Source organism: Sorex araneus, chromosome X (assembly GCF_027595985.1).
Source record: "Sorex araneus isolate mSorAra2 chromosome X, mSorAra2.pri, whole genome shotgun sequence".
Taxonomy (NCBI): Eukaryota; Metazoa; Chordata; class Mammalia; order Eulipotyphla; family Soricidae; genus Sorex; species Sorex araneus.
In genome coordinates this window covers 162888525-162912128 of record NC_073313.1, presented here as the reverse complement: position 1 = coordinate 162912128, position 23604 = coordinate 162888525, and the positions used below count along the sequence as shown (strand labels likewise).

Sequence of the window (23604 nt, the reverse complement as noted above, 5' to 3'; positions counted from 1 at the left end):
CATGTGCAGGTATCTGGGTTAGTTGGAGAGTTTATTATAATCAGGTATCCAGACAGTCTTGGATAGCACTGCATTTTCTCTACAGGCAGTGTGGCGGCATGAATGGGTCTTGGAACAGGTGGGGTCTGTTGGTTCAGGACGCTGCCCCCCACTAGGTGTACCAGGGGTGCCCTGATCTTTAAAGCCACACAAACAGATCAGCACTGCCCCCTTGCATGGCACTCTGCAAGGCAGACACTCCACTAGAGATTATAAGTGCAAGGTGGGCTATAACCCCTGCACTGTGCTTGTAAATAAACTTGTATATGACCTTGTACTGTTAAACGACTTAAAGAACTTGGGTTTTTTTAAAAACATTGGAGGAAGGAGGGAGAGGAAAGACAATAACTTTGCTTTTCTGGTCACACCCAGTGATGCTCAGGTTATCCTGGTTCTGCACTCAGGAATTACCTCTGGCGGTGCTCTGGGGACTATATGGGATACTGGGATTTTCCTTGCACAGCCACGTGCAAAGCAAACACCCTACTCAGCTGTGCTATCACTCCAGCCCCCTCAAGGATTTGTTGGATAGTCTTCCTGCCCTGCCCCTAACCCCCAACCCCTGGTAGTGTACCTGAGGATGATGTGGAGTGCAGGGGTGAACCCTGGGGTGGCCCTAGCTGTTTCTTGCTTCCCTGAAGCATGCAGTGAAGCGTGCTGTGTAGCAGTGCATCATCCAACAGGCCAGCAGGGCCGCAGGAGCACTTGAGTCACGCACCCTAGGTTAGTTCTAGTTTTGCCACACCTGTTGGTTCTTGGGGTGATTGCAAGGGGGCTGGGAATGAGTAGCTTGAGAGTCCCAGACTGGCCTCTGCACGTAGCATACGTGCTCTGCTCTTTATCTCCCAGGCCTTAGGGCAACAGTGCTGGGCAGTGGCTGAGAGCAGCTCCTTGCCTCTGAGCCACTACAGCCGTTCCCCCACAACATGACCTACAGGAGTACAAAGCAGTGTCCAAAGGGTGGTTCTGTTTTCTGTATTTCCAATTAGGTTGTCTTCCCATGTAAGGCGCTCATGGGGGGGGGGGGTCACTGAAACAGGTACTTTAGAGACCACCCACCAGGAATTAACACAGCCTCCCTCTGCCAGGCTGGTCCTTCAGTCCCTAATTCCCTCTAAATGCACCAAAAGTATGGGATTTTTTTTTTTGCCTACTGTGCTATTGCTCCAGCCCCAGCTTGCTATTTTCTTTTTGGGTTACCCAGAGATGCTCAGGGATTACCACTCCTGGGTCTGCACTATTACTACTGGCAGTGCTTGAGGGACCATATGGGACGCTGAGAATCAAGTCCGGGTCCCCCGTGTGTAAGGCAAAGGCCTTTACTGCTGTGCTATTGCTCCAGCCCCGCCCCAGTTTCCCGAAGCTTTATAAAGCTATCAGTGGTCCTGTGATTAAAAAGGTTACCAATTGCTATTCTAGGTGCTAAGTCTGCAGAAGTCAATCCAGTTTTGTCCATCTCAAATCATACAACCTTAAATTGACAGCCTGTCTTGGCCGCGTGTTCACTGAACTGAACATACTTGGTTGGCACATCGCTATCCGTCAGGTTTGTGTTTTTTGTTTCACAGAGCTGGTTGGTCCTTTCGTAAGGAATGAACAAAGCTGATGCTTCGTGTTGGTCAAATTATCAATCAGCAGAATGTCCAAGTGAAGCAGAGAAGAACAGCCACTCCATCAAGGCCCACTTGCCTTTTTATTAGTTTCTGGGTTGGCAGACCTTAAGAGACCATCACAAATGAGCATGAGTGTTTCTGTGGTGTTGGGGTCAGACCGGGGGCCTCACACATGGAAGGCCTGTGTCCTACCGAGCAACATCCCTGCCTCAATAGCGAGGTCTCCTGGGCAGCCTACGAGGCTCAAAGGGTTCTTGGTACATGATTGTGTTCAGGGCTGACTTGGCTCTGCCCTCAGACCACTCCTGGGGGACTTGGGGACCACGAGGGTGCCGGGAATTGAACAGGGCTGGCTGGGTGCAAGCCTTGCACCCTCCCTGCTGAAGTGCTCTGGCCAGAGGCTAAGGATTCACAGGAGGTGTTCCAGGTGAGAGATTCAGGTTGGTTATCTTTGTTGTATTTATTGTGGTGCTTCTGTGTTCGGTCTCTTGAGGAAATGTCACTATGTCCCTCGATTTGGAAGCCCCCAGTGTGGCTGGTGAGAATAAGCCAGAGACAGTGATGAACAGTGATACAGTCCAGTGAAAGCATCTGTGAGGTCCTGGGTTTGATGCCCTGTGCCATAAAACCTGTACGATACCACTACAGCAGAAAGCAATGTTTGGTAACTCCATGTAAAAAAAAAACAGCAAAAATGACTTTAAAATCCTAGTAATTGGAATTGAAGAGATAGTGCAGGAGTTAAGGCACTTGCCTGTGTTCCAGCTCCCTGGCATCATGGGAGGGGTCTGTCCCCCACCCAGCCCACAGCCAGGGATCACTACTGAGCACAGAACCAGGAGCAGCCTCAGCACTGTTGGGTATGGCCCCCAAACAAAAATCCTCAACATGTTATCAAGATCGGGTTTCTCGTTTCTTCCTTGACAAGGATGTTGGAGCGACAGCGCAGCGGGGAGGGCCTTGGCCTTGCACGCAGCAGTCCCGGTTCAATCCCCAGTGTCTTATATGGCCCCCGAACCTGCCAGGACTACTGAGCACTGCCAAGTATGGCCCCTCCCCTGAAAAATGCCACCTGGGTTCCTTCACCTAAAGACACGTGTCAGATGCGTGGCGGAACTCGACGGGAACTGCACCCCAGAGGAGCAAGGGGGCGGGGCGGGGGGCAGTTCAGCCCTCGGGGGGGCCGTGAGTGAGGCAGTCAGCTCTTGTCCGCTTCCGGGTCATCTGCGGGCCAGGAGACCTGGATGTGGTAAGGCTTCAGCTCCTCGGGGGACACCGAGTCGGGCGCCCCACTCATGAGGTCACGGCCCCGGAAGGATTTGGGAAAGGCGATGACGTCTCGGATGCTTGGAGATCCGGTGACGAGACACATCAGCCGGTCTAAGCCTGGAAAGCAAAGAGTTAATGACAAAGTGTGGGGGTGTGGGGGGCTTCCCTTTCCGTGAGAGGGTCTACTAGTCTTGGGGTGGGGGTCACCCCTGGCTAAGGTACTTCCCAATTTTTTTTTAATGTGTATATTCTTGGCTTTTTGGGCCACACCCAGCGGTGCTCAGATTACCCCTGGCTCTGCACTCAGGTGCTCGGGGGACCCTATGGGATGCTGGGGATTGAACCCAGGCTGGCTGCGTGCAAGGCCAGGGCCCTCTCCGCTGTGCTACGGCTCTGGCCCTCTTTTTAGGGAGCTTCTGTTGGGGTTCTTTTCTTTCTTGACGAAAACCCAGGGCTGCTGTTCACCTGTCACTGGGGGTGTTCTACGTTCAGTTCACTAAAGGGCCCCGGCCTGGACAACTAACTGCGGCGCAGGGAACTTGGAGCTTGTTGGCAGGAACAGATGCCCACCAGGGGGCGCCAGCTCACTCCTACTCCAAAAAAGACTAGAAAGTGAGGGGCTGGAGTGATAGCACAGCGGGTAGGGCGGTTGCCTTGCACGCAGCAGACCTGGGTTCGATTCCCAGCATCCCATATGGTCCCCTGAGCACCGCCAGGGGTAATTCCTGAGTGCATGAGCGAGGAATGACTCCTGTGCATCGCCAGGTGTGACCCAAAAAGAAAAAAAAAGACTAGAAAGTGGGGCTTTTCACCCCGACTGGTTGTGCCTGTGAACCCCCAGGGGGCTGAGGGACACTGACTGGGATGGAGCCCTGGGGGCCCTGTGTTCCAGCACCAGCAACCAAGTTGAAGGGGGGGCGGGGAGTGGCAGGTCAGTCCCAAGGTCACCTGGTGATTCTCAGCCAGCCAGCTTGGATGCAGTAATGCATGCTGGGGTGCAGTGAAAATGCATTTCTTACGGCTGGAGCAATAGCACAGCGGGGAGGGCGTTGGCCTTGCAAGCGGCCGACCCCGGTTTGATTCCCAGCATCCCATAGGGTCCCCTGAGCACTGCCAGGGGGTAATTCCTGAGTGCAGAGCCAGGAGGAACCTCTGTGCATCGCCAGGTGGGACCCACCCCCCCCAAAAAAAATTTCTTAAACATCCACTGAAAATGAAACACAAAATCCTCTTCGAATGCTGTCAAATGCTCGGGCTGGTCCCTTCCCTCCTAGGAGCCCGGAGGAGAGGGGGAGGGGGGGGGCGGGCGGGCGGCTGGATGGTTACCTAAGGCGATTCCTCCGTGCGGGGGCGCCCCCGAGTCGAGCGCCTGGAGCAGGTGGGAAAGTAAGTTCACATCTTCCTGAAACGCAAAGGACACCGACATAACCTCACGGGGGCCACAAGTGCCACCTAATGAAACGGGGAAAGTACCCCCAAACCCTGAAGAGCCAGGGAAGAAACTCGGGGCAGGGACATTCCCAGGGACCCCCGCCTGCCACTCGTGCTGTTCGCCGGGACGGAGCAGTGGCCACGCAGGACACAGCAGCAGCACCTCGGCCGGGTTTGGGTTCTGGTTTTTTTTTTTTTTTTTGGTTTTTGGGTCACACCCGGCGATGCACAGGGGTTCCTCCTGGCTCTTCACTCAGGAATTACTCCTGGCGGTGCTCAGGGGACCCTATGGGATGCTGGGATTAGAACCCGGGTTGGCCGCGTGCAAGGCAAACGCCCTACCCGCTGTGCTATCACTCCAGCCCCTTGGGTTCTGTTTTTGGGCCACACCGGTGATGCTCAGGGGTTCCTCCCAGCCCTGCGCTCAGGAATCACTCCTGGCGGGGCCGGGGTCCCTAGGGGATGCCAGGGACCGAGCCCCGGCCGCATGTTTGCGGGGCAGGCGTCCTCCCCGCTGTGCTCGCGTTACCTTAAGCACTGTCTCCAGGATGTAGCGCTGGAGCTCAGCCTGGTGGATCCGGATGGAGCCGCCTCCGACCTCGCTACCGTTCAGAACCAAGTCGTAGTGCTGGCCCCGGACCTGAGAGAGGGAAAACTTGGGGTGTCGCCTAAAGGCACTGCAGCTGGCTCGGACCCGAGAACTATTTTTTTTTTTTTTAGGGGGTGCTTTTTGGGTCCCACCCAGCGATGCTCAGGTCAGGGATTCCTCCTGGCTCTGCACTCAGGAATCATTCCTTGGTGGTGCTCGGGGGGACCCTATAGGATGCCGGGAATCGAACCCGGGTCGGCCACATGCCAGGCAAACACCCTCCCGGCTGTGCTATCGCTCCGGCCCCGGCCCCAAGAACCTTTTTCTGTGCCTCCAGAGAGGGTGAGACAAGGAAGGACGATGCCTCTGCCCTGGTGTCCCCGTCCCGCTCACCAGGACGGACAAACGCACCTTCTCAGGCTCGGTGGCGAGGAGGTGGCAGTCCGCAGGGTGGGGGGCAGTGAAGGGGTGATGGGCCGCCTCCAGCTCCGCGGGGTTCTCCGTCTTGGGGAGGAAGAGTGGGAAGTCCACCACCCACAGGAAGGAGAAGACGGCGGGGTCCCGGAGCAGCGCCCCGCGGGCTTCCAGAAGGTCTGCACACTCCAGCCGCATCCGCCCCAGCAGGGAGCACTGCAGGGACGAGAGCCAACAACGCTGCTCAGTGCAGAACCCAGATTCTACTCGGTTGTTATTTTATTCTTCTTTGTTTGGGGGGGCCACACCCGGCGATGCTTAGGGGTTGCTACTGGCTCTGCACTCAGGAATCACACCCGGCAGGGCCTAGGGGGCCTTATGAGGTGCCGGTGGTGCTCAGGGGACCCTATGGGATGCTGGGATTCGAACCCAGGTTGGCCATGTGCAAGGGAGGTGCAGGGAATTGAACCCAATCGGCTGCATGCAAGGAAAGTGCCCTTCCACTATCTCAATTTTTTTTTTTTTTTGCTTTTTGGGTCACACCCAGCAATGCACAGGGGTTACTCCTGGCTCTGCACTCAGGAATTACCCCTGGCGGTGCTCAGGGGACCCTATGGGATGCTGGGAATCGAACCCGGGTCAGCCGCGTGCAAGGCAAACGCCCTCCCCGTTGTGCTATCACTCCAGCCCTGTCTCAATTTTTTTGTTGTTGTTGTTGCTTTTTGGGGTCACACTTGGTGATGCTCAGGGGTTCCTCCTGGCTCTGCTTAGGAATCAACCCTGGCAGTGCTTGGGGGACCCTATGAGGTGCCAGGGATTGAACACGGTCAGCCACGTGCAAGGCAAACACCCTCCCCGCTGTGCTATCGCTCCAGCCCCCCCCCTTTTTTTTTTTTGCTTTTTGGGTCACACCCAGCAATGCACAGGGGTTCCTCCTGGCTCTGCACTCAGGAATTACTCCTGGCGATGCTCAGGGGACCCTATGGGATGCTGGGAATCGAACCTGGGTTGGCTGCGTGCAAGGCAAACGCCCTCCCCGCTGTGCTATCGCTCCAGCCCCACCTCTTTTTTTTTTAAAACTTATTTTTAATTTTGACGTGTAGGGGTGGGCCATATCCACTCAGGGCTCACCCCTGGTGGTGCTCAGGGGTCTCACTAGGCCTTCTACATGCAACGCACAAACAGCCCATTGGGCTGTCTCTGCCACAAACCCTGAGCTGTTTTTCCAAGTGATGATAATAACAGGCCCTGCGCCCGGAGTCCGTCCATGTCAGGTATGTCCCCAAAAGATGACGGAGGCCTCTGTGTGTGTTTGTGTGTGTGTGTGTGTGTGTGTGTGTGTGCCCCCAAGAGATGATAGAGGCCTCTGTGTGTGTGTGTGTGTGTGTGTGTATCTCCAAGAGATGAAAGAGGCCTGTGTGTGTGTGTGTGTGTGTGTGTGTGTGTGTGTGTGTGTGTGTGTGCATGTGCACTTTTTGGGTCCCACCCAGCGATGCTCAGGGCTGACTCCTGGCTCATGCACTCAGGAACCACTCCTGGAGGTGCTCAGGGGACCCTATGGGATGCCGGGGATCGAACCCAGGTCGGCCATGTGCAAGGCCAACGCCCTCCCCGCTGTGCTGTCGCTCCGGCCCCTGGACGGGGCTCGTCTTACCGTGGCCTGGTGCTGGCCAGCACTGAGCAAGACCATATCGTCGTCCTGGACATCCAAGAGCCCCTCGAGTGCCCGGCCCTGCTCCTGTACCACAAGCTCGGCGGCGGGAGAATTCCAGTTTCTGTTGGTTTTCAGAAAAACAGGTAAGACTCCCTAGGATAAAGAAAGAGAGATTCACGTTTTTTTAAAAACGGAGCGTTTCGGAGGGCCGGAGCGATAGCACAGCGGGGAGGGCGTTGGCCTGGCACGCGGCTGATCCGGGTTCGATTCCCAGCATCCCATAGGGTCCATCAGAAGGCACTGCCAGGAGGGAATCCTGTGTGCATGAGCCAGGAGTCAGCCCTGAGCATCCCAGGTGGGACCCAAAAGCCAAAAATAAAAAAGGTCACTGTCATCCCGTTGCTCATCGATTTGTTCGAGCGGGCACCAGTAACGTCTCCACAGTGAGACTTGTGTGACTGTGTTTGGCATCTCGAATACGCCACGGGGAGCTTGCCAGGCTCTGCCGTGCGGGCTCCATACTTTCAGTAGCTTGCCGGGCTCTCCGAGAGGGACAGAGGAATCAAACACGGACTGGCCACGTAAAAGGCGAATGCCCAACCGCTGTGCTATCGCTCCAGCCTGAATGTAGCGTCTGTTTATTTTTCTGGCGCCGCCCTCCCTGAGCCCTCCTCCTGGTCGCTGTGTTGTCTAACAAGGGCTATTTACAGGCACACAGGGCTTTCTGTACTTCTAGCTGGGTCAAAGTACTTTTTTTTTTTAAATGGAAATATGGTCAGACTTTCACATTCTGGTTAATGGTACATCATTTAAGCTGAAGTCTTATGTTAACTGTAAAAATTAAAAATAGAAAACAGGCTGGAGCGACAGCACAGCGGGGAGGGCGTTTGCCTTGCACATGGATGACCCGGGTTCAATTCCCAGCATCCCATAGGGTCCTCTGAGCACCGCCAGGGGTGATTCCTGAGTGCAGAGCCAGGAGGAACCCCTGAGCATTGCCAGGTGTGACCCATAAAGCAAAAAAAAAAAAAAATTAAAATAGAAAACAATATGAAATAATAAGACCCTCAGACTAAAACCATAAAAAATTTAAGTGATTAGGAGCCCCCACGGAACCAGCTTTGCCCTACGCGTGGTCAACTCAGATTCGATCACCAGCAACACATGGTTCCCCCAGTCCACAAGGAGTAATCCTTGAGAACTACCCCCCCAAAAAATAAATTCTTAAGCAATTATTAAAAATATTACAGGGCAAAAAAAAAAAAGAAAAGGGGCTGGAGCAATAGCACAGTGGGTAGGGCATTTGCCTTGCACGTGGCCGACCCAGGTTCGATTCCAAGCACCCCATATGGTCCCCTGAGCACCGCCAGGAGTAACTCCTGAGTGCAGAGCCAGGAGTAACCCCTGTGCATCGCCAGGTGTAACCCAAAAAGCAAAAAAAATAAATAAAATAAAATATTACAAGGGTGGGGGGAACAGCAGCTAAAATGATCTCCTTACCTGATTGAAATTGTCTGTTGCAAATTTCCTCATGGATTCGATGTCTTTCCTTTTTAAGTATTTCTGATGATAGAAAATCAAAATGAAATCATCGTTACAGTCCTTCAAAAACATTTTCCTAAATGAAGCACAGGAGCTGGGCTGTAAAGGAAAGCACTCTCGCTCTTGTTCTATTTTATATTACAGTTTTTTAATTTTGGGTCTTGGGCCACAGCTCCCCGTGGTCAGAGGCTACCCAGGGCTACTCAGGCCTGAAACTCTTCCTTCTGAAGGTGTTTTTGTTCTCTGGGATTTTAGGGACACTGTTAAGCCTTCACGGGCCAAGGAGACTATATAGCTGGTAGGGTGCTTGCATTGCATGTGGTCCACTTGGGTCTGATTCCCAGCATCCCATATGGTCCCCTGAGCACCGCCAGGAGTGATCCCTGAGCACATAGTTGGGAGTCAGCCCTGAGCACTAGAGTGTGGCTCAACAAACAAAATACTTAATCATCTTTTTTTTTTTTTGGGGGGGGGTCACACCTGGTGATGCACAGGGGTCACTCCTGGCTCATGAACTCAGGAATTACTCCTGGCAGTGCTCAGGTAACCCCTATGGGATGCTGGGAATTGAGCCTGGGTTGGCCGCGTGCAAGGCCAACACTTCCCTGCTTCTTTTTTTGCTTCTGGAACCCAGCCAGCAGTGCTCAGGGATTACTCTTGGCTCTGTGTTCAGTGACCCCTCGTGGCAGGTTCCGGGAACCTTATGGGGTGCCAGGAATTGAACCCAGGGTGACTATGTACAAGGCAAGCCTCTATCTGCTGTTCTCTATCACTCTGGTCCCAAACAAAAATACTTTATATAAAACTACTTTAAATGGGGCTACCCAGCTACTAACATGGCTCCGGGATGCGGGACTGGGACATCTCCAGCCTTTTCTAAAATATGAAAACATACAATCTACTGATGCCATCCCACATGTCTGACTGTTGGAGGAAAACCTCCAAATAATAATAGTGAGATTCCTGTTGAAAATTGAATGTAATCAAAGTAAGGAAAGAGTAAAGTGAAAAATGTCTGCCACACAGGCAGAGGGGGAGTGGGAGGGGGGTATGCGGGGGTTTGGTGGCGGATCAAATATGAAAACTTTGTAACTGTATTTCACAGTGATTCAATAAAAAAATAATTTAAAAAAAATAAAATAAATGGGGCTACCGTGATAGCACAGGGGGAACTGCATCTGCCTTGGATGGAGCCCACCTGGGTTTCATCCCCGGCGACCCTACGGTCCCTGAGTCACAGCAGGAGTAAGCCCTGAGCATCACTAGGTGTAGCCCAAAGACCTTTTTTGGGAGGGCTAGAGCAATAGTACAGCGGGGAGGGCATTTGCCTTGCATGCAGCTGACCCGGGTTCGATCCCCAGCATCCCATAGGGTCCCCTGAGCACCACCAGGAGTGATTCCTGAGTGCAGAGCCAGGAGGAACCCCTGTGCATGGCCGGGTGTGACCCAACAAGCAAAAATAAAACAAAAAACAAAAACAAAAAACCTGTGTTTGTTTGGGGGCCACCCAGAGCTGCTCCAGAGCTACTCCTGATAATGTGCTCAGGGGACCGCGTGGGGCCAGCCATCAAGCCCAGGTGCAGAGCACTCCAGCGCGCCAGCCCCAAAACACAGAATGCTCAGATTCTTGGAGAACTGCTCTCACTGACGGCCTCACGTGCCGGCGGTGAACGCACAGAGATCTCCCCGGATCTCTCTCCTGGGGAGAACCCAGCCCCGCCCCACTCACTGTTCCTCCGGGGACGCAGATGGCTTTCACGGTCCCCTGGGGTTTGCCAAGTCCGTCCCGGAGAAAGGCAACTCCTGTGCTCCCGAACACGCCGCTGACGTCTACAATCTGGGCAACGGGAACCAGGAGACAAGGGAAGGGGACATGATTTTATTTTCCGGAAAGTTTTCAAGAGTTGATCCTTTCACAGTATCCACTGACTTCAGGGAAGGGTCCCCTGGACCCGGGCGTCACCACCGGGGTTACGGTACTAACGTGCTCCGCACTCATTAGTTCGTCATCTCTAGAACAAGAGTTTGGGTTAGGAACTGCATTTTGGTTGGTTGGTTTCAGGGCCAGGTCCTGCAGTGCTCAGGGGTTACTCCCAGCTCAGTGCTTAGGGAATGCTGCTACTGGTGCTCAGAGGATCACGTGGTGCTGGGTCTAAATCCAGGGCTCCGGCATACAGAGTCGGCTCAGCCCTTTGAACCACCTCCCAGAGCCATCTTCTCCCTTTTGTTCTTTTTTTCTTTTCTTTAAAAAATTTCACGTCACCACTCATGTCCCTTTTCATTAATAATAGGAGCTTTGTACCAAGAGCTTTGCTAGATAGAGTCAACTGTAAGAAACAGGTCTTCGAGGGGCTGGAGCGATAGCACAGCGGGGAGGGCGGTGGCCTGGCACGCGGCCGACCCGGGTTCGATTCCCAGCCTCCCATAGGGTCCCCTGAGCGCCGCCAGGAGTGATTCCTGAGTGCATGAACCAGGAGCAACCCGTGTGCAACACCAGGTGTGACCCAAAAAGAAAAAAAAAAAAAAGAAACAGGTCTTGGAGGGGCTGGAGCGATAGCACAGCAAGGAAGGCGTTTGCCTTGCATGTGGCCGACCCGGGTTCGATTCCCAGCATCCCATAGGGTCCCCTGAGCACCACCAGGAGTAATTCCTGAGTGCAACCCCTGTGCATCGCCAGGTGTGACCCAAAAAGCAAAAAAAATATAAACAGGCCTTGGGCACAGCAATAAAAGTATACTGGCATGTGGACTGGCTCCTTGCACACTCCCCCTGGGCTGCGAATAAACAACAGCCACCACTACTTGTAACGGACGATAAACTCTGCAGTGGGTCCCCATGGTGGAGAGGCCGCGCCTTGGGACAGTGAAGAGAAATACCTTCATCCCAAAGCGGGTGTCGGGCTTGTCCGTCCCGTAGCTGGCCAGCGCCTCGGCGAACGTCAGGGCGGGAAAAGGCACCAGCAGCGGCCCCTTGTCCGGGGGCCACGAGTACCAGAGCAGCCCCTCGGTCAGACTCCGGATCCCAGCCTGGTCCACGAAAGACATCTCGATGTCAACCTGCAGAACAGGGCGGGGCGGACATGAGCAGCCCTGATCACTGCAGCGTGCCTGCACGCGCACGGACGCACACGCACAACACACAGTAACTATAAGGACACACACACTTTAACTAATTACACACACGTGGTAACTGTAGGTACACACATGGTAACTAAGTACACACCTGATAACCTGAGTACGCACACACAGTAACTGTAAATACACACAGTAACTACACACACAGTAACTAAGTACGCCACAAGCACGCGTGCACGCGCACACACACACACACAGTAACCATAAGTATATGCACAGTAACTAAGTATACATACATGGTAACTGTAAGTACACACACAGTAGCTGTGAGTACACACACATGGTAAGTACACACATAACTGAGTACACGCACAAACACATAAACAGTAACTAAGTACACACAGTAACTAAGTACACCACATGCACAAACACACACACAGTAACAATAAGTGCAGACAGTAACTAAGTACACACATGGTAACTAAGTACACACATGGTACCTGTGAGTACACACATGGTAACTGTAAGTACACAGACACACACAGTAACTAAATACACACATGGTACCTGTGAGTACACACACATGGAAACTGTAAGTACACAGACACACACAGTAACTAAACACACAGTAACTGTATGTACACTACATGCACACGCATGCACACACACATGCACACATATACTCACAATCAACTTTTAAATGACATAAACACTAGATATCTCTCTAGAACTTTTTTTTTCTTTTTGGGTCACACCCGGTGATGCACAGAGGTTACTCCTGGCTCTGCACTCAGGAATCACTCCTGGCGGTACTCAGGGGACCCTATGGGATGCTGGGAATCGAACCCGGGTCATCTGCGTGCAAGGCAAATGCCCTCCCCACTGTGCTAGAACTAGAGCCCTAACATTTTTATTTTGAAACACATCTGGCGATGCTCAGGGCGGACTCCTGCCTCTGTGCTCAGGGACCATCCTGGCGGTGCGCAGGATGCGAGGGATCAAGCCCAGGTGGGCCGCATGCCAGGGAGGCGCCCTCCCAGCCCGGGCAGAATGACTGTCCTGCTCTTGAAACACCTCGGCACTAACAAACCTGAATCTGTGAGTCAGAGTCGAGCAGAATTTAGTACCTGAGTAAACTCGGGCTGTCTGTCTGGTCTCGAACCTTCGTCTCGGTAACATCGGGCCACCTGGAAGTACCTACAGCCGGATCACAGCAGACCCCAGTCACGACGCTGCAGTCACACACACACGTGAAACAGACGCTTCATGAAGGACAGACCTAGGCGCCTGCTGACCTACAGAACTGGCCTGGTGACATCTTCACAGACACTCGGGGGGCCGGGGGGAGGTGCAGGCTCTGGCATGGAGGCCCCAAGACCACTGGAATCACCCAGCACAGGGCCGTCTGCAAGGGTGCCTGCAAGGGCTCACACACTGTACTGCATGCAAGGCAGCTCGTTCTGCTTTTGTCTGGGGGTTTCTGGTGAGCTCAGGGGACCTAACGGGGCGCTGCGGATCGAACCCCCAACTGGGCTGCATGCAAGACACGTGTCCTGCTGCTGTCCTGGGTCCAGGCCCAACGTGCTGCTTTCCACACGCTCTCGAGAGTCAGTTCATCTTGTACAAGGACCAGCTCCAACTTCTCTAGACTTGCCCCGTCAAAAGAATTTCAAGGGGCTGGAGCGATAGCACAGCAGGGAAGGCGTTGGCCTGGCACGCGGCCGACCTGGGTTCGATTCCCAGCATCCCATAGGGTCCCCCGAGCACCGCCAGGAGTGATTCCTGAGTGCAGAGCCAGGAGGAACCCCTGTGCATTGCCAGGTGTGACCCAAAAAAAAAAAAAGAATTTCAAGGGGCTGCTGAAGCGATAGCACAGCAGGGAGGGCATTTGCCTTGCACGCGGTCGACCCAGGTTCGATTCCCAGCATCCCATAGGGTCCCCTGAGCACCGCCAGGAGTGATTCCTGAGTGCAGAGCCAGGAGGAACCCCTGTGCATTGCCAGGTGTGACCCAAAAAAAAAGAATTTCAAGGGGCTGCTGAAGCGATAGCACAGAGGGGAGGGCATTTGCCTTGCACGCGGCCGACCCAGGTTCGATTCCCAGCATCCCATAGGGTCCCCTGAACACCGCCAGGAGTGATTCCTGATGGGGCTGGAGAGATAGCACAGCGGGTAGGGCGTTTGCCTTGCACACGGCAAACCCGGGTTCGATTCCCAGCATCCCATATGGTCCCCTGAGCACTGCCAGGGGTAATTCCTGAGTGCAGAGCCAGGAGTGGCTCTGTGCATTGCCAGGTGTGACCCAAAAAATCAAAAATAAATAAATAAATAAATAAATAAATAAATAAATAAATAAAGGAGTGATTCCTGAGTGCAGAGCCAGGAGTGACCCCTGTGCATCGCCAGGTATGACCCAAAAAGGGAAAAAAAAAATTTCAAGCTTCCTGATGCCTCGTCTGCAGCTCTCCAAGTGCAGGCATTCTGGTTCCCTGCAGTGGTTTCTCTCCACCTGCCGTGTTGTCACGATATCTGGGGGGTTTCCCAGGGGCTCACACCTGCCTACACGTCCCTGAGGTGTGGTGTTCTCGGCCACGGCCAGTGTGTCCGGGACCAGGTGTGCTCAGAACACACACACTTCCGGCACCGTTAGGAGATGCGACGGTCTCTCGCCAACTCCTTCCCTTCTATTTTTCTCTCTTCCTTCGGCGACACCTGTCCCCGCCACCACCCCCCACCCTGCCGCCGCTCACCTGTCCAACCCGCCAACCATCAGAAGCTGCTTAAACTGCTGAGGGCTCTGGGGAAGGCAGTAAAACTTGCCGGGTTCCCGCGACGGGACGAGGAACTCTTTCGCACCCTTTAAGGAGAGGAAAAGAACGGAAAGATGGAAAAGAACCAAAACGCAGGCCGAAGTGGATCCTTTAGCACATCCGTGAAAGCAAAGAGTAAAGGGAGGGGCCAGAGCGATAGCACAGCGGGGAGGACATTGGCCTTGCAGGCGGTCGACACGGGTTCAATCCCCGGCATCCCATAGGGTCCCCCGAGCACCGCCAGGAGTGATTCCTGAGTGCAGAGCCAGGAGTCAGCCCTGAGCATCGCTGCAAAAAAATAAATTTAAAAATTATTAAAAATTTTAATTTTTTTTTTAAAGAGTAGGTTTTGGGGCTGGAGCCATAGCACAGCGGGTAGGGTGTTTGCCTTGCATGCAGCCGACCCAGGTTTGAACCCCAGCATCCCATAGGATTCCCTCAGCACCGCCAGGAGTAATTCCTGAGTGCAGAGCCAGGAGTCAGCCCTGAGCATCACTGGGTGGGACCCAAAAAGCAAAAAAATAAAAAATAAATTTAAAAATTATAAAAAAAAATTTAATTTTTTTTTAAAAAGAGTAGGTTTGAAGTGGTGTTAAACAGGAGCCGGGGAGAGCTCGGGGGCTGACCCTAAAAGCAGAGTGGAGATAGTCCCTGTGTCCGGCTGTGGCTCCAAAACAGACAATCAGGCGCTACACAGCCTGTTAAACACAAGCGCATTTAAATAGATCCTCAGTTCCCTCTCCACATCAAGGAACGTTGTGTTCTCAGTTCCTATGCGAGTAATTCCTAGTTGCTTTTATTTATTTATTTATTTTGCTTTTTGGGTCCCACCCAGCGATGCTCAGGGCTGACTCCTGGCTCTGCACTCAGGAATCACGCCTGGCGGCGGTGCTCGGGGCGGGGGGGGGGGGGGGGCCCTAAGGAATGCCAGGGATCAAACCCAGGTCAGTGCATGCAAGGCAAATGCCCTCCCCACTGTGCTACCACTGTGGTCCCCTACTTGCTTTTCTAATTTCAAACCATCACTGACCCGGGTCCTCAAGTCGGATGACTGAAAGTGTCAATCCCTAAGGAACAAAGGGTCTCTTTTGATGGAACCAACTCGCTAGTGATTTGCATCTTCCAACCCAAATGAAAGTACGGCTCCTGGGGGATGGAGTGATAGCACAGCAGGTAGGGCGTTTGCCTTGCACGCGGCCGACCCGGGTTCGATTCCCAGCATCCCATAGGGTCCCCTGAGCACCGCCAGGGGTGATTTCTGAGTGCATGAGCCAGGAGTGACCCCTGTGCATTGCTAGGTGTGACACAAAAAATAAAAAAATAAAAATCAATAAAAATTTAAAAAAAAGAAAGAAAGTACAGCTCCTGTCAAATCCCCAGGGCTGACTCAAAATCCTAGTTCCAGGATTGTCAGCCCCGGGAGGCAGACCTCGGAGTGTGCCCATCCTGAGGCAATACTAAGATAAATGTGGGCCAGGGGGTGTGGGGGCAAAGTGGAGCAGCTTCCCGGCTCAGCAGCAGGGTGGTTTAAGGAACACACATACCCCTGGGGTCCTCTTAAACATCGTAGGCGTTTCAACGTCCACAAACCCTGGGAAGGAGAGAAACACCAGCGTTAAACAGAGAAGGGGGCCAGAGCAACAGCACAGCAGGGAGGGCGTTTGCCTTGCACGCGGCCGACCCAGGTTCCATTCCCAGCATCCCATGGGGTCCCCCGAGCACCGCCAGGACTAATTCCTGAGTGCAGAGCCAGGAGGAACCCCTGAGCATCGCTGGGTGGGACTCAAAAAAAGCAAAAATAAATAAATAAACAAACAGAGAGAAGTCTCTTGGACACTGGAGCACATGACCCAGAGTTGAGAGCCCGGTTATGGGAACGAGTGGCTGAGGAAGTCACCGGCTGACTGACGCTGATTTTTTTTCAGGGTGGGGTAGGGGAGTGGCCCACACCTGCGGGGGCTTGGGGCTCGGAGGCCACCCCAGACAGTGCTCATTTCCACCTTCAGGCAACGTTGCGTCCGACTTGGGGACGCTAAGGAGAAGGGACGTTGAAATGCTGGACAGAAACAGACCCAGAGGTGGGGCCAGAGTGATAGCATAGCAGGTAGGGCGTTTGCCTTGCACGCGGCCGACCCGGGTTCGATCCCCGGCATCCTATAGGGTCCCCGAGCACCACCAGGAGTAATTCCTGAGTGTAGAGCCAGGAGTAACACCTGAGCATCGCTGGGTGTGACCCAAAAAGCAAAAAAAAAAGAAACAGACCCAGAGGAATAGCCCCGCGGAGAGGGCGCTGGCCTGGCACGCGGCCGACCCGGGTGCGAGCCCCGGCATTCCCCTAGGGTCCCCCGAGCACCCGCCAGGAGTAATTCCTGAGTGCAGAGCCAGGAGTGAGCCCTGAGCATCGCCGGGTGTGGAGGCAGAGATGCTCAGGAGAGGCCCCAGGCCCCGGCCGTGCTCACCGTGCCGCCCGCAGAGGTACTCTCGCATCCTCAGGACCATCTGGGACCGCAGGCGCAGGTTGTACTGCATCCGGGTGCTGCGCAGGTCCAGGTAGCGGTACTGCAGGCGGAGCGCCTCGGTTTTCTAGAGACATTCACGGGCCGGGTCAGACCCCACCAAGACTGGGTGGGGACAGAAGCAGCTCGTGGGTTAGGCTTCCCAGAACCCCATGCTTGTCCTTGGCGGCCACCACGGTGGGACCCGAAAACCCTTCGTTTCTGGGACGCCCCAACTTCCAAGCCGCTGTGCATGTAAATTTTGAGCCACACATCCTCACTTCACTCCTTGCCCTTCCCCGCTTATGTCCACCCGTTGTACTGGACACAAACCTGTTTATAAGCTCAAAGATCTTTTTTTTTCTGGGGCTGAAGCAATAGCACAGCGGGGAGGGCGTTTGCCTTGCACGCGGCTGACCCAGGTTCGATTCCCAGCATCCCATAGGGTCCCCCGAGCACCGCCAGGGGTGATTCCTGAGTGCAGAGCCAGGAGTGACCCCTGTGCATCACCGGGTGTGACCCAAAAAGCAAACAAAGAAAACAAGAACAGAAATCTTTTTTTCTTTTTGTTTCTAGGGCCACACCCGGTGCTCAGGGGCTGCTACTGCTCAGAGATCACTCCTGGTGAGCTCGGGGGACCCTACGGGATGCCGGGGACCCAATCAGGATTGGCCGCATGCAAGGCAAACGCCCTCCCCACTGTCCTACTGCTCTAGCCCCTTACTGTGTACATATATTTTAAAACCTTGAGGTTGGAGCAATAGTACAGTGGGGAGGGCTTTTGCCTTGCACGCGGCTGACCCGGGTTCGATTCCCAACATCCCATAGGGTCCCCCGAGCACCACCAGGAGTGATTCCTGAGTGCAGAGCCAGGAGGAACCCCTGTGCATCGCTGGGTGTGACCCAAAAAGCAAAAAACAAAAACAAAAACAAAAAACCTTACTGATCACATCAGTACATAAGGGACAGAGGGTGGCACCTTCACAAAGTCCTTGATTTCAAAGGGCAGCTTCTTGCAGGAATTCAGCAGCTCAGCAGTTTTCACCTGGATTTCAATCTCACCTGTCGGCATTTTCTTAAAGAAAGAAAAGGGCCATTTAGGAAAGGAAAAAGAAATCATTCATCAGGTTAAAAAAAAAATCAGTCATCAAGACATGTACCAAAAAAAAAAAAAAAGGGGGGCTGGAGTGATAGCACAGCGGGGAGGGCATTTGCCTTGCACGCGGCCGACCCGGGTTCGAATCCCCAGCATCCCATAGGGTCCCCTGAGCACCGCCAGGGGTAATTCCTGAGTGCATGAGCCAGGAGTAACCCCTGTGCATCGCTGGGTGTGACCCAAAAAGCAAAAAAAAAAAAAAAAAAAAAAAAAAGACATGTACCAAATGTGCACTGTGAAACACAGACACTTAATTACATATATAAATGCCCCGTGCTTATCGTGGACAGCCTATAGCATAAATGTGGGGCCAGGGGCTGGAGCAATAGCACAGCGGGGAGGGCGTTTGCCTTGCACGCAGCCGATCCGGGTTCGATTCCCAGCATCCCATAGGGTCCCCTGAGCACTGCCAGGAGTGATTCCTGAGTGCAGAGCCAGGAGTGACCCCTGTGCATTGCCAGGTGTGACCCAAAAAGCAATTTAAATAAATAAATAAATAAATGTGGAGCCAGAGAAGTAGTTCAGTGGATAGAGCAATTGTCTTCCATGCAGCCAACCTGGGCACAATCCTGGTCCCCTGAGCACCGAGCCAGGAGTAAGCCTGAAGAAGGGCAGGTGTAGCCTCAAACAAAAGCAACAATATAAACGCACGATCTCCCCATTCTGATGCTGTGTGCCAAGGGCTCTTTAACAAATGTCTCAGCATCCCTATTTATTTAGGAGTGTCTGCTGCAGAGAAGATTCCAGAACGGGCAGGTTCATTTCCAGTCAGTGGACTGGGCTCAGGCGCCCTTGGGTGAAACGGGCGCGGTTCTACACTCACCGGATTTGCTTGTCCCGGAGGTCGTGCCACGACCGTCCCAGACACACAGACGACGGACTCCACAGGGGCGTCACACAGGACCTTCCTCACAGCCGAGGCGGCCTGCAGGGGAAGAGAGACACACAGTTCCAGGTCCCGACGGGGCTTCGAGGAACCGATAGTGACTCTAGTCTCGGGCTGAGGAACTGAGCATTGCAAAATGCTCCCCAAGTTTCCACGGGATCCCCTGACGTCTGTGTTAAACTTTGGGGGTGCCACACCCCCACTCTGATTCTATACAACATGGCAACTGAAACTATTAGACTTTTTTTTTTTCTCTTTTTTGCGTCCCACCCGGCGATGCACAGGGGTTCCTCCTGGTTCTGCACTCAGGGATCACTCCTGGCGGTGCTCAAGGGACCCTATGGGATGCTGGGAATCGAACCTGGGTCGGCCGCGTGCAAGGCAGACACCCTCCCCGCTGTGCTGTCCCTCCAGCCCCACTGTTATTCTTATTAGATTTCCAATCTCACTGCCCCAGAGGGGCCAACTGGGGGTCGAGGTGGTCCCAGCTTCCCGTGACTCACTCTTTTTTTTTTTTTTTTTTTTTTGCTTTTTGGGTCATACCTGGCGATGCTCAGGGCTGACTCCTAGCTCTGCACTCAGGAATCACTCCTGATGGTGCTCAGAGGACCCTATGGGATGCCGGGGATAGAACCCAGGTCGGCCGCGTGCAAGACAAATGCCCTCCCCGATGTGCTATTGCTCCGGCCCCTAGACTGTTTTTTCGCCTGAGAAGCAGGGTCCGACACAGAGATGTGACAGTGGGAAAGGGCTGGGTTCCCCGTTCCTCCCTGACCCCCCCATTTGCCCATCCTGGCTTGTGACTTCTTCCGTGAGCAATAAACTTTTTTTTTCTTTCTTTCTTTTTGAGTCACACCCAGCAATGCTCAGGGGTTCCTCCTGGCTCTGCACTCAAGAATCACTCCTGGGACTGGAACAATAGCACAACCCTACAAACGGGTAGGGCATTGGCCTTGCACGCAGCCGACCCGGGCTCGATTCCCAGCGTCCCATATGGTCCCCTGAGCACCGCCAGGAGTAATTTCTGAGTGCAGAGCCAGGAGTAACCCCTGTGCATCACCAGGTTTGACCCAAAAAGGAAAAAAAAAAATCACTCCTGGTGGGGCTCGGGGGACCCAATGGGATGTCGGGGATCGAACTTGGGTCGTCCGAGTGCCAGGCCAACACCCACCCCGCTGTGCTTTCGCTCCGGCCCAAACTTCTAAATGTCCAAGCTGAAGCATCCAACTCTGCTGCCCATCCCTTGGCAGTGCCGAAGAGGCTTTCTCCTCTGAGGAGGGCAGGGCAGTTCTTTACCTCATCCTGCGGGATGATGACTTGAACCAGCCCGTGGAAGTCTCTGAGGACCAGGAAGATCTGCCTGCGTGATGAAGAAAACCAACATGTCAGGAGGAAGTCTGCACCCCAGATTCCAGCAGGCGAAACAAATACCCCATAACACTTGGAGGATGGGGGGCGCTGGAGCCATAGCACAGCAGGGAGGGTGTTTGCCTTGCACGCGGCCAACCCAGGTTCGATTCCCAGCATCCCATAGAGTCCCCCGAGCACCACCAGGAGTGATTCCTGAGTGCAGAGCCAGGAGGAACTCCTGAGCATCGCCGGGTGTGACCCAAAAAAGAAAGAAAAAAAAAAAAACCTGCCGGACCTGGCATGAAACCCTGCTGAGTGCCTGCCCTCAAGCGTCAGGCCGGGGGTCAGTTCCTGGCACCATATAAAAACCAGGGACAAAGAGGTCACCCTAAGGCCTGGGGTGCGCTGTTCATGCTTACATGCAGAAACCCTGGGTCCCATCCCTGCACTGTTGGGAGGACCCTTAGGAGTAAGCTAAGCCTCACAGGTATGGCCCAAAAACCAACCCAAAAAAGTGATCTTATGTTTCTTTTCTTTTTTTTTTTTTTCTTTCTTTTTTGGGTCACACCCGGCGATGCTCAGGGGTTCCTCCTGGCTCTGCACTCAGGAATCACTCCTGGCGGTGCTCGGGGGACCCTATGGGATGTTGGGAATCGAACCGGGGTTGGCCGCGTGCAAGGTAAACACCCTCCCCGCTGTGCTATCACTTCAGTCCCTTTTTGTTTTGTTTTGTTTTTTGGGCCACACTCAGTGGTGCTCTAGGGTTCCTCCTGGCTCTGTGCTCAGGAGTCACTCCTGGTGGTGCTCAGAGGACCCTCTGGGGTGCTGGGGATCGGACACCGCCACATACAAGGCAAGTGCCCTGCCCATTCGGGCCCCTACAGCCTTGAAACTGCCTCCGTTTACCTTCGGTACTGAATCCATCCGCACAAAGTGACTTCTTGACCGAGGTGGGAAGAACGCAGTTCTCCGCACGTGTTGGTCCGGGCAACAAAGCTACTGTATTCTTGAGAAGAAGAATCAGAAATGGAAAGCAAGGTTAGGAATCCGTCACTTTGCTAAGGACTTCAAAGGCAGACTCACCATCACGGTCGGCATTCGTCAGCAGATGAAATTCAAGTTTGATTCAATGCAACTGGTCAACTGTGTCACAGGCTAATAATTTTCTTTTTTTTTTTATTTGCTTTTTGAGTCACACCCAGAGATGCTCAGGAGTTGCTCCTGGCTCTGCATTCAGGAACTACTCCTGGCGGTGCTTGGGTGACCATATAGGATGCTGGGAATCAAACCCTGGTCGGCCGCGTGCAAGGCAAACACCCTCCCCGCTGTGCTATCGCTCTAGCCCCATAGGCTAATCACTTTTTTTTGTTGCTTTTTTTTTTTTTTGGGTCACACCCAGCAATGCTCAGGGGTTACTCCTGGCTTTGCACTCAGGAATTACTCCTGGCGGTGCTTGGGGGACCATATGGGATGCCGAGGATCGAACCCAGGTCGGCCGAGTGCAAGGCAAATGCGCTACCCGCTGTACTATCGCTCTAGCCCCATAGGCTAATCACTTTTAATGTAAAATTTTGTCACTGTTACAAAATCTGTGGGGCTTGTGGCCATAATGACAGTACAGCAGGGAGGATGTTTGCCTTGCACACGGCTGACCTGGGTTCAATCCTCGGCATCCCATAGAAGCCCCAACCCCCAGCACCGCCAAGAATAATTTCTGAGTGCAGAGCCAGGAGGAACCCCTAAGCACCGCTGGGTGTGACTCAAAAAAGCCAAAAATCAAAAATAAAATCTATGGTCTTAAACAAACATTAAAATAACCTAAAATGCCCTAAAATAACCTAAGTTCTTTTTAATTTTTTTTCTCTTTTTGGGTCATACCCGGCGATGCACAGGGGTTCCTCCTGGCTCTGCATTTAGGAATTACTCCTGGCGGTGCTCGGGGAACCATATGGGATGCTGGGAATCGAACCCAGATGGGCCAGGTGCAAGGCAAACGCCCTACCCGATGTACTATCGCTCCAGCCCCTTTAAATTCTTTTTAGGAAGAATTGTTCTTATTTTTTTTCTTTTGCACCCCACCCCACCCGTTTTTTTTCCTTTTGCTTAAGTTCTTAATAATAAGTGCATAGCTCTTCCCCAAATATGATCCTATGCAGCCAGAGTGACAGCATAGCCCAGAGGTCGTTGGCCTTGCATGCCGCTGACCTGGGTTCGATCTCCAGCATCCCATAGGGTCCCCTGAGCACCACCAGGAGTAATTGCTGAGTGCAGAGCCAGGAGGAACCCCTGAGCTTCGCTGGGTGTGACCCAAAAAGACAAAATCATCATCATCATCATCATCATCATCATCATCATCATCATCATCATCATCATCATCCTAGCAATTACAGAAGCTTGATGCAGTAACTGTTTAGCTTTAGTATGAATCTAGAAAACACTGTTTAGACTTCTTAGTGGGAACACCAACGAAAAAACCCGGGGGAGGGAGTAGGCAGGGGTGAATGACAGCCTTGAAGAAACTAAATAACTGGCGATCAGCGCGGCCAGGAGGGGGACGGGGCACTCGGGCTGGGAGCAAGGGGGCATCGCGCTGCCCAATTTTCACCTGGAATCCGCCTCTGTGCACTCAGGCCCAGACTCCTGGCGGGGGGACCCCACATTGGCCGCGTGGCCAGGCCCAGGCCCGGGAGCAGGCGACTCAGCCAGCGCGGGGCCAGCATGCTGGAGCCGGGGGTCGGCAGGCGCCCACGAATCCCACGCTGCGCGGGGGGTCGAACGCCAGGTCGAACTTGCGTCCCCCCTCTTCCACGCCTCGGGAGTGTCCACTGATGTGCTTGGGGCTCGCCCCAGGCCGAGAGTCCAGCTCGCCCCCGCCGACCATTCAAGGACACGTGTCTGGAGCCCGGCTAGATCTGCAAGGTCTTCGGGGGGTCGTGGGGGGCAGCGGGAGGGTGGAAAGCATCCCTCCAAGCCCGAGCCAAGGCAGCCGTTTTTGCACCCGTGCAACAGAGCAAGGCTGCGGGCGGGAGGGACGCCGAGGGTCCAGCAGCGGCGGCGGGCGCCCGACGGTCACTGCGCGCCCGCCCTCGGCTTCGGTCCACGTATCCCCGCGGGACCCCCGGGCAGCGCCGGAACGCAGGGAAGCGCTCGGTCTCGCCCTCCAAACCCTCCAGACGCGCGCAACGCGCTCCAGATCGAGGAAGGCGAGCCCGTGCACGGACGCCAAGCCGCGCCTCGGCCGACCTCGCTTCAACTCGGTCCGCGAGCGCCCCCAGATCCGGGC

At 54.0% G+C, this 23604-nt stretch overlaps 1 protein-coding gene across 2 annotated transcripts; it reads right to left on the bottom strand.

Moving 5' to 3' along the window:
• Window positions 1-1713: 1713 nt before the first annotated feature.
• Window positions 1714-23593, bottom strand: DARS2 (aspartyl-tRNA synthetase 2, mitochondrial). 2 transcript variants are annotated; one of them, XM_055120174.1, is made up of 17 exons: window positions 22927-23593; window positions 21228-21327; window positions 20268-20331; window positions 18909-19010; window positions 17909-18004; window positions 16894-17017; window positions 15979-16025; window positions 14375-14481; window positions 12753-12822; window positions 11428-11607; window positions 10281-10388; window positions 8510-8572; window positions 7010-7162; window positions 5353-5571; window positions 4882-4992; window positions 4248-4323; window positions 1714-3038 (listed from the first exon to the last, which is right to left on the bottom strand). In XM_055120174.1, the coding sequence occupies exons 1-17, from the start codon at window positions 23039-23041 to the stop codon at window positions 2851-2853; spliced, it is 1923 nt and encodes a 640-aa protein (XP_054976149.1). In that variant the 5' UTR covers window positions 23042-23593; the 3' UTR covers window positions 1714-2850. The 2 variants fall into 2 exon arrangements, with proteins under 2 accessions (XP_054976149.1, XP_054976150.1); XM_055120175.1 differs by lacking the exons at window positions 21228-21327; window positions 22927-23593 and adding an exon at window positions 19515-19582 and having other exon boundaries at window positions 20268-20295.
• Between the last annotated feature and the right edge of the window lie 11 nt (window positions 23594-23604).

What these genes read in the sequence shown, in the direction of transcription:
- DARS2 (XM_055120174.1), bottom strand. Translation starts at nt 23,041, where the DNA reads ATGCTGGCCCCGCGCTGGCTGAGTCGCCTGCTCCCGGGCCTGGGCCTG. An exon ending in GGATGGATTCAGTACCGAAG is followed by an intron (nt 20,332 to 21,227) that starts GTAAACGGAGGC and finishes TTCATCACGCAG; the next exon opens with GCAGATCTTCCTGGTCCTCA. An exon ending in GCACGGAGGAATCGCCTTAG is followed by an intron (nt 3,039 to 4,247) that starts GTAACCATCCAG and finishes TTTGCTTTCCAG; the next exon opens with GCTTAGACCGGCTGATGTGT.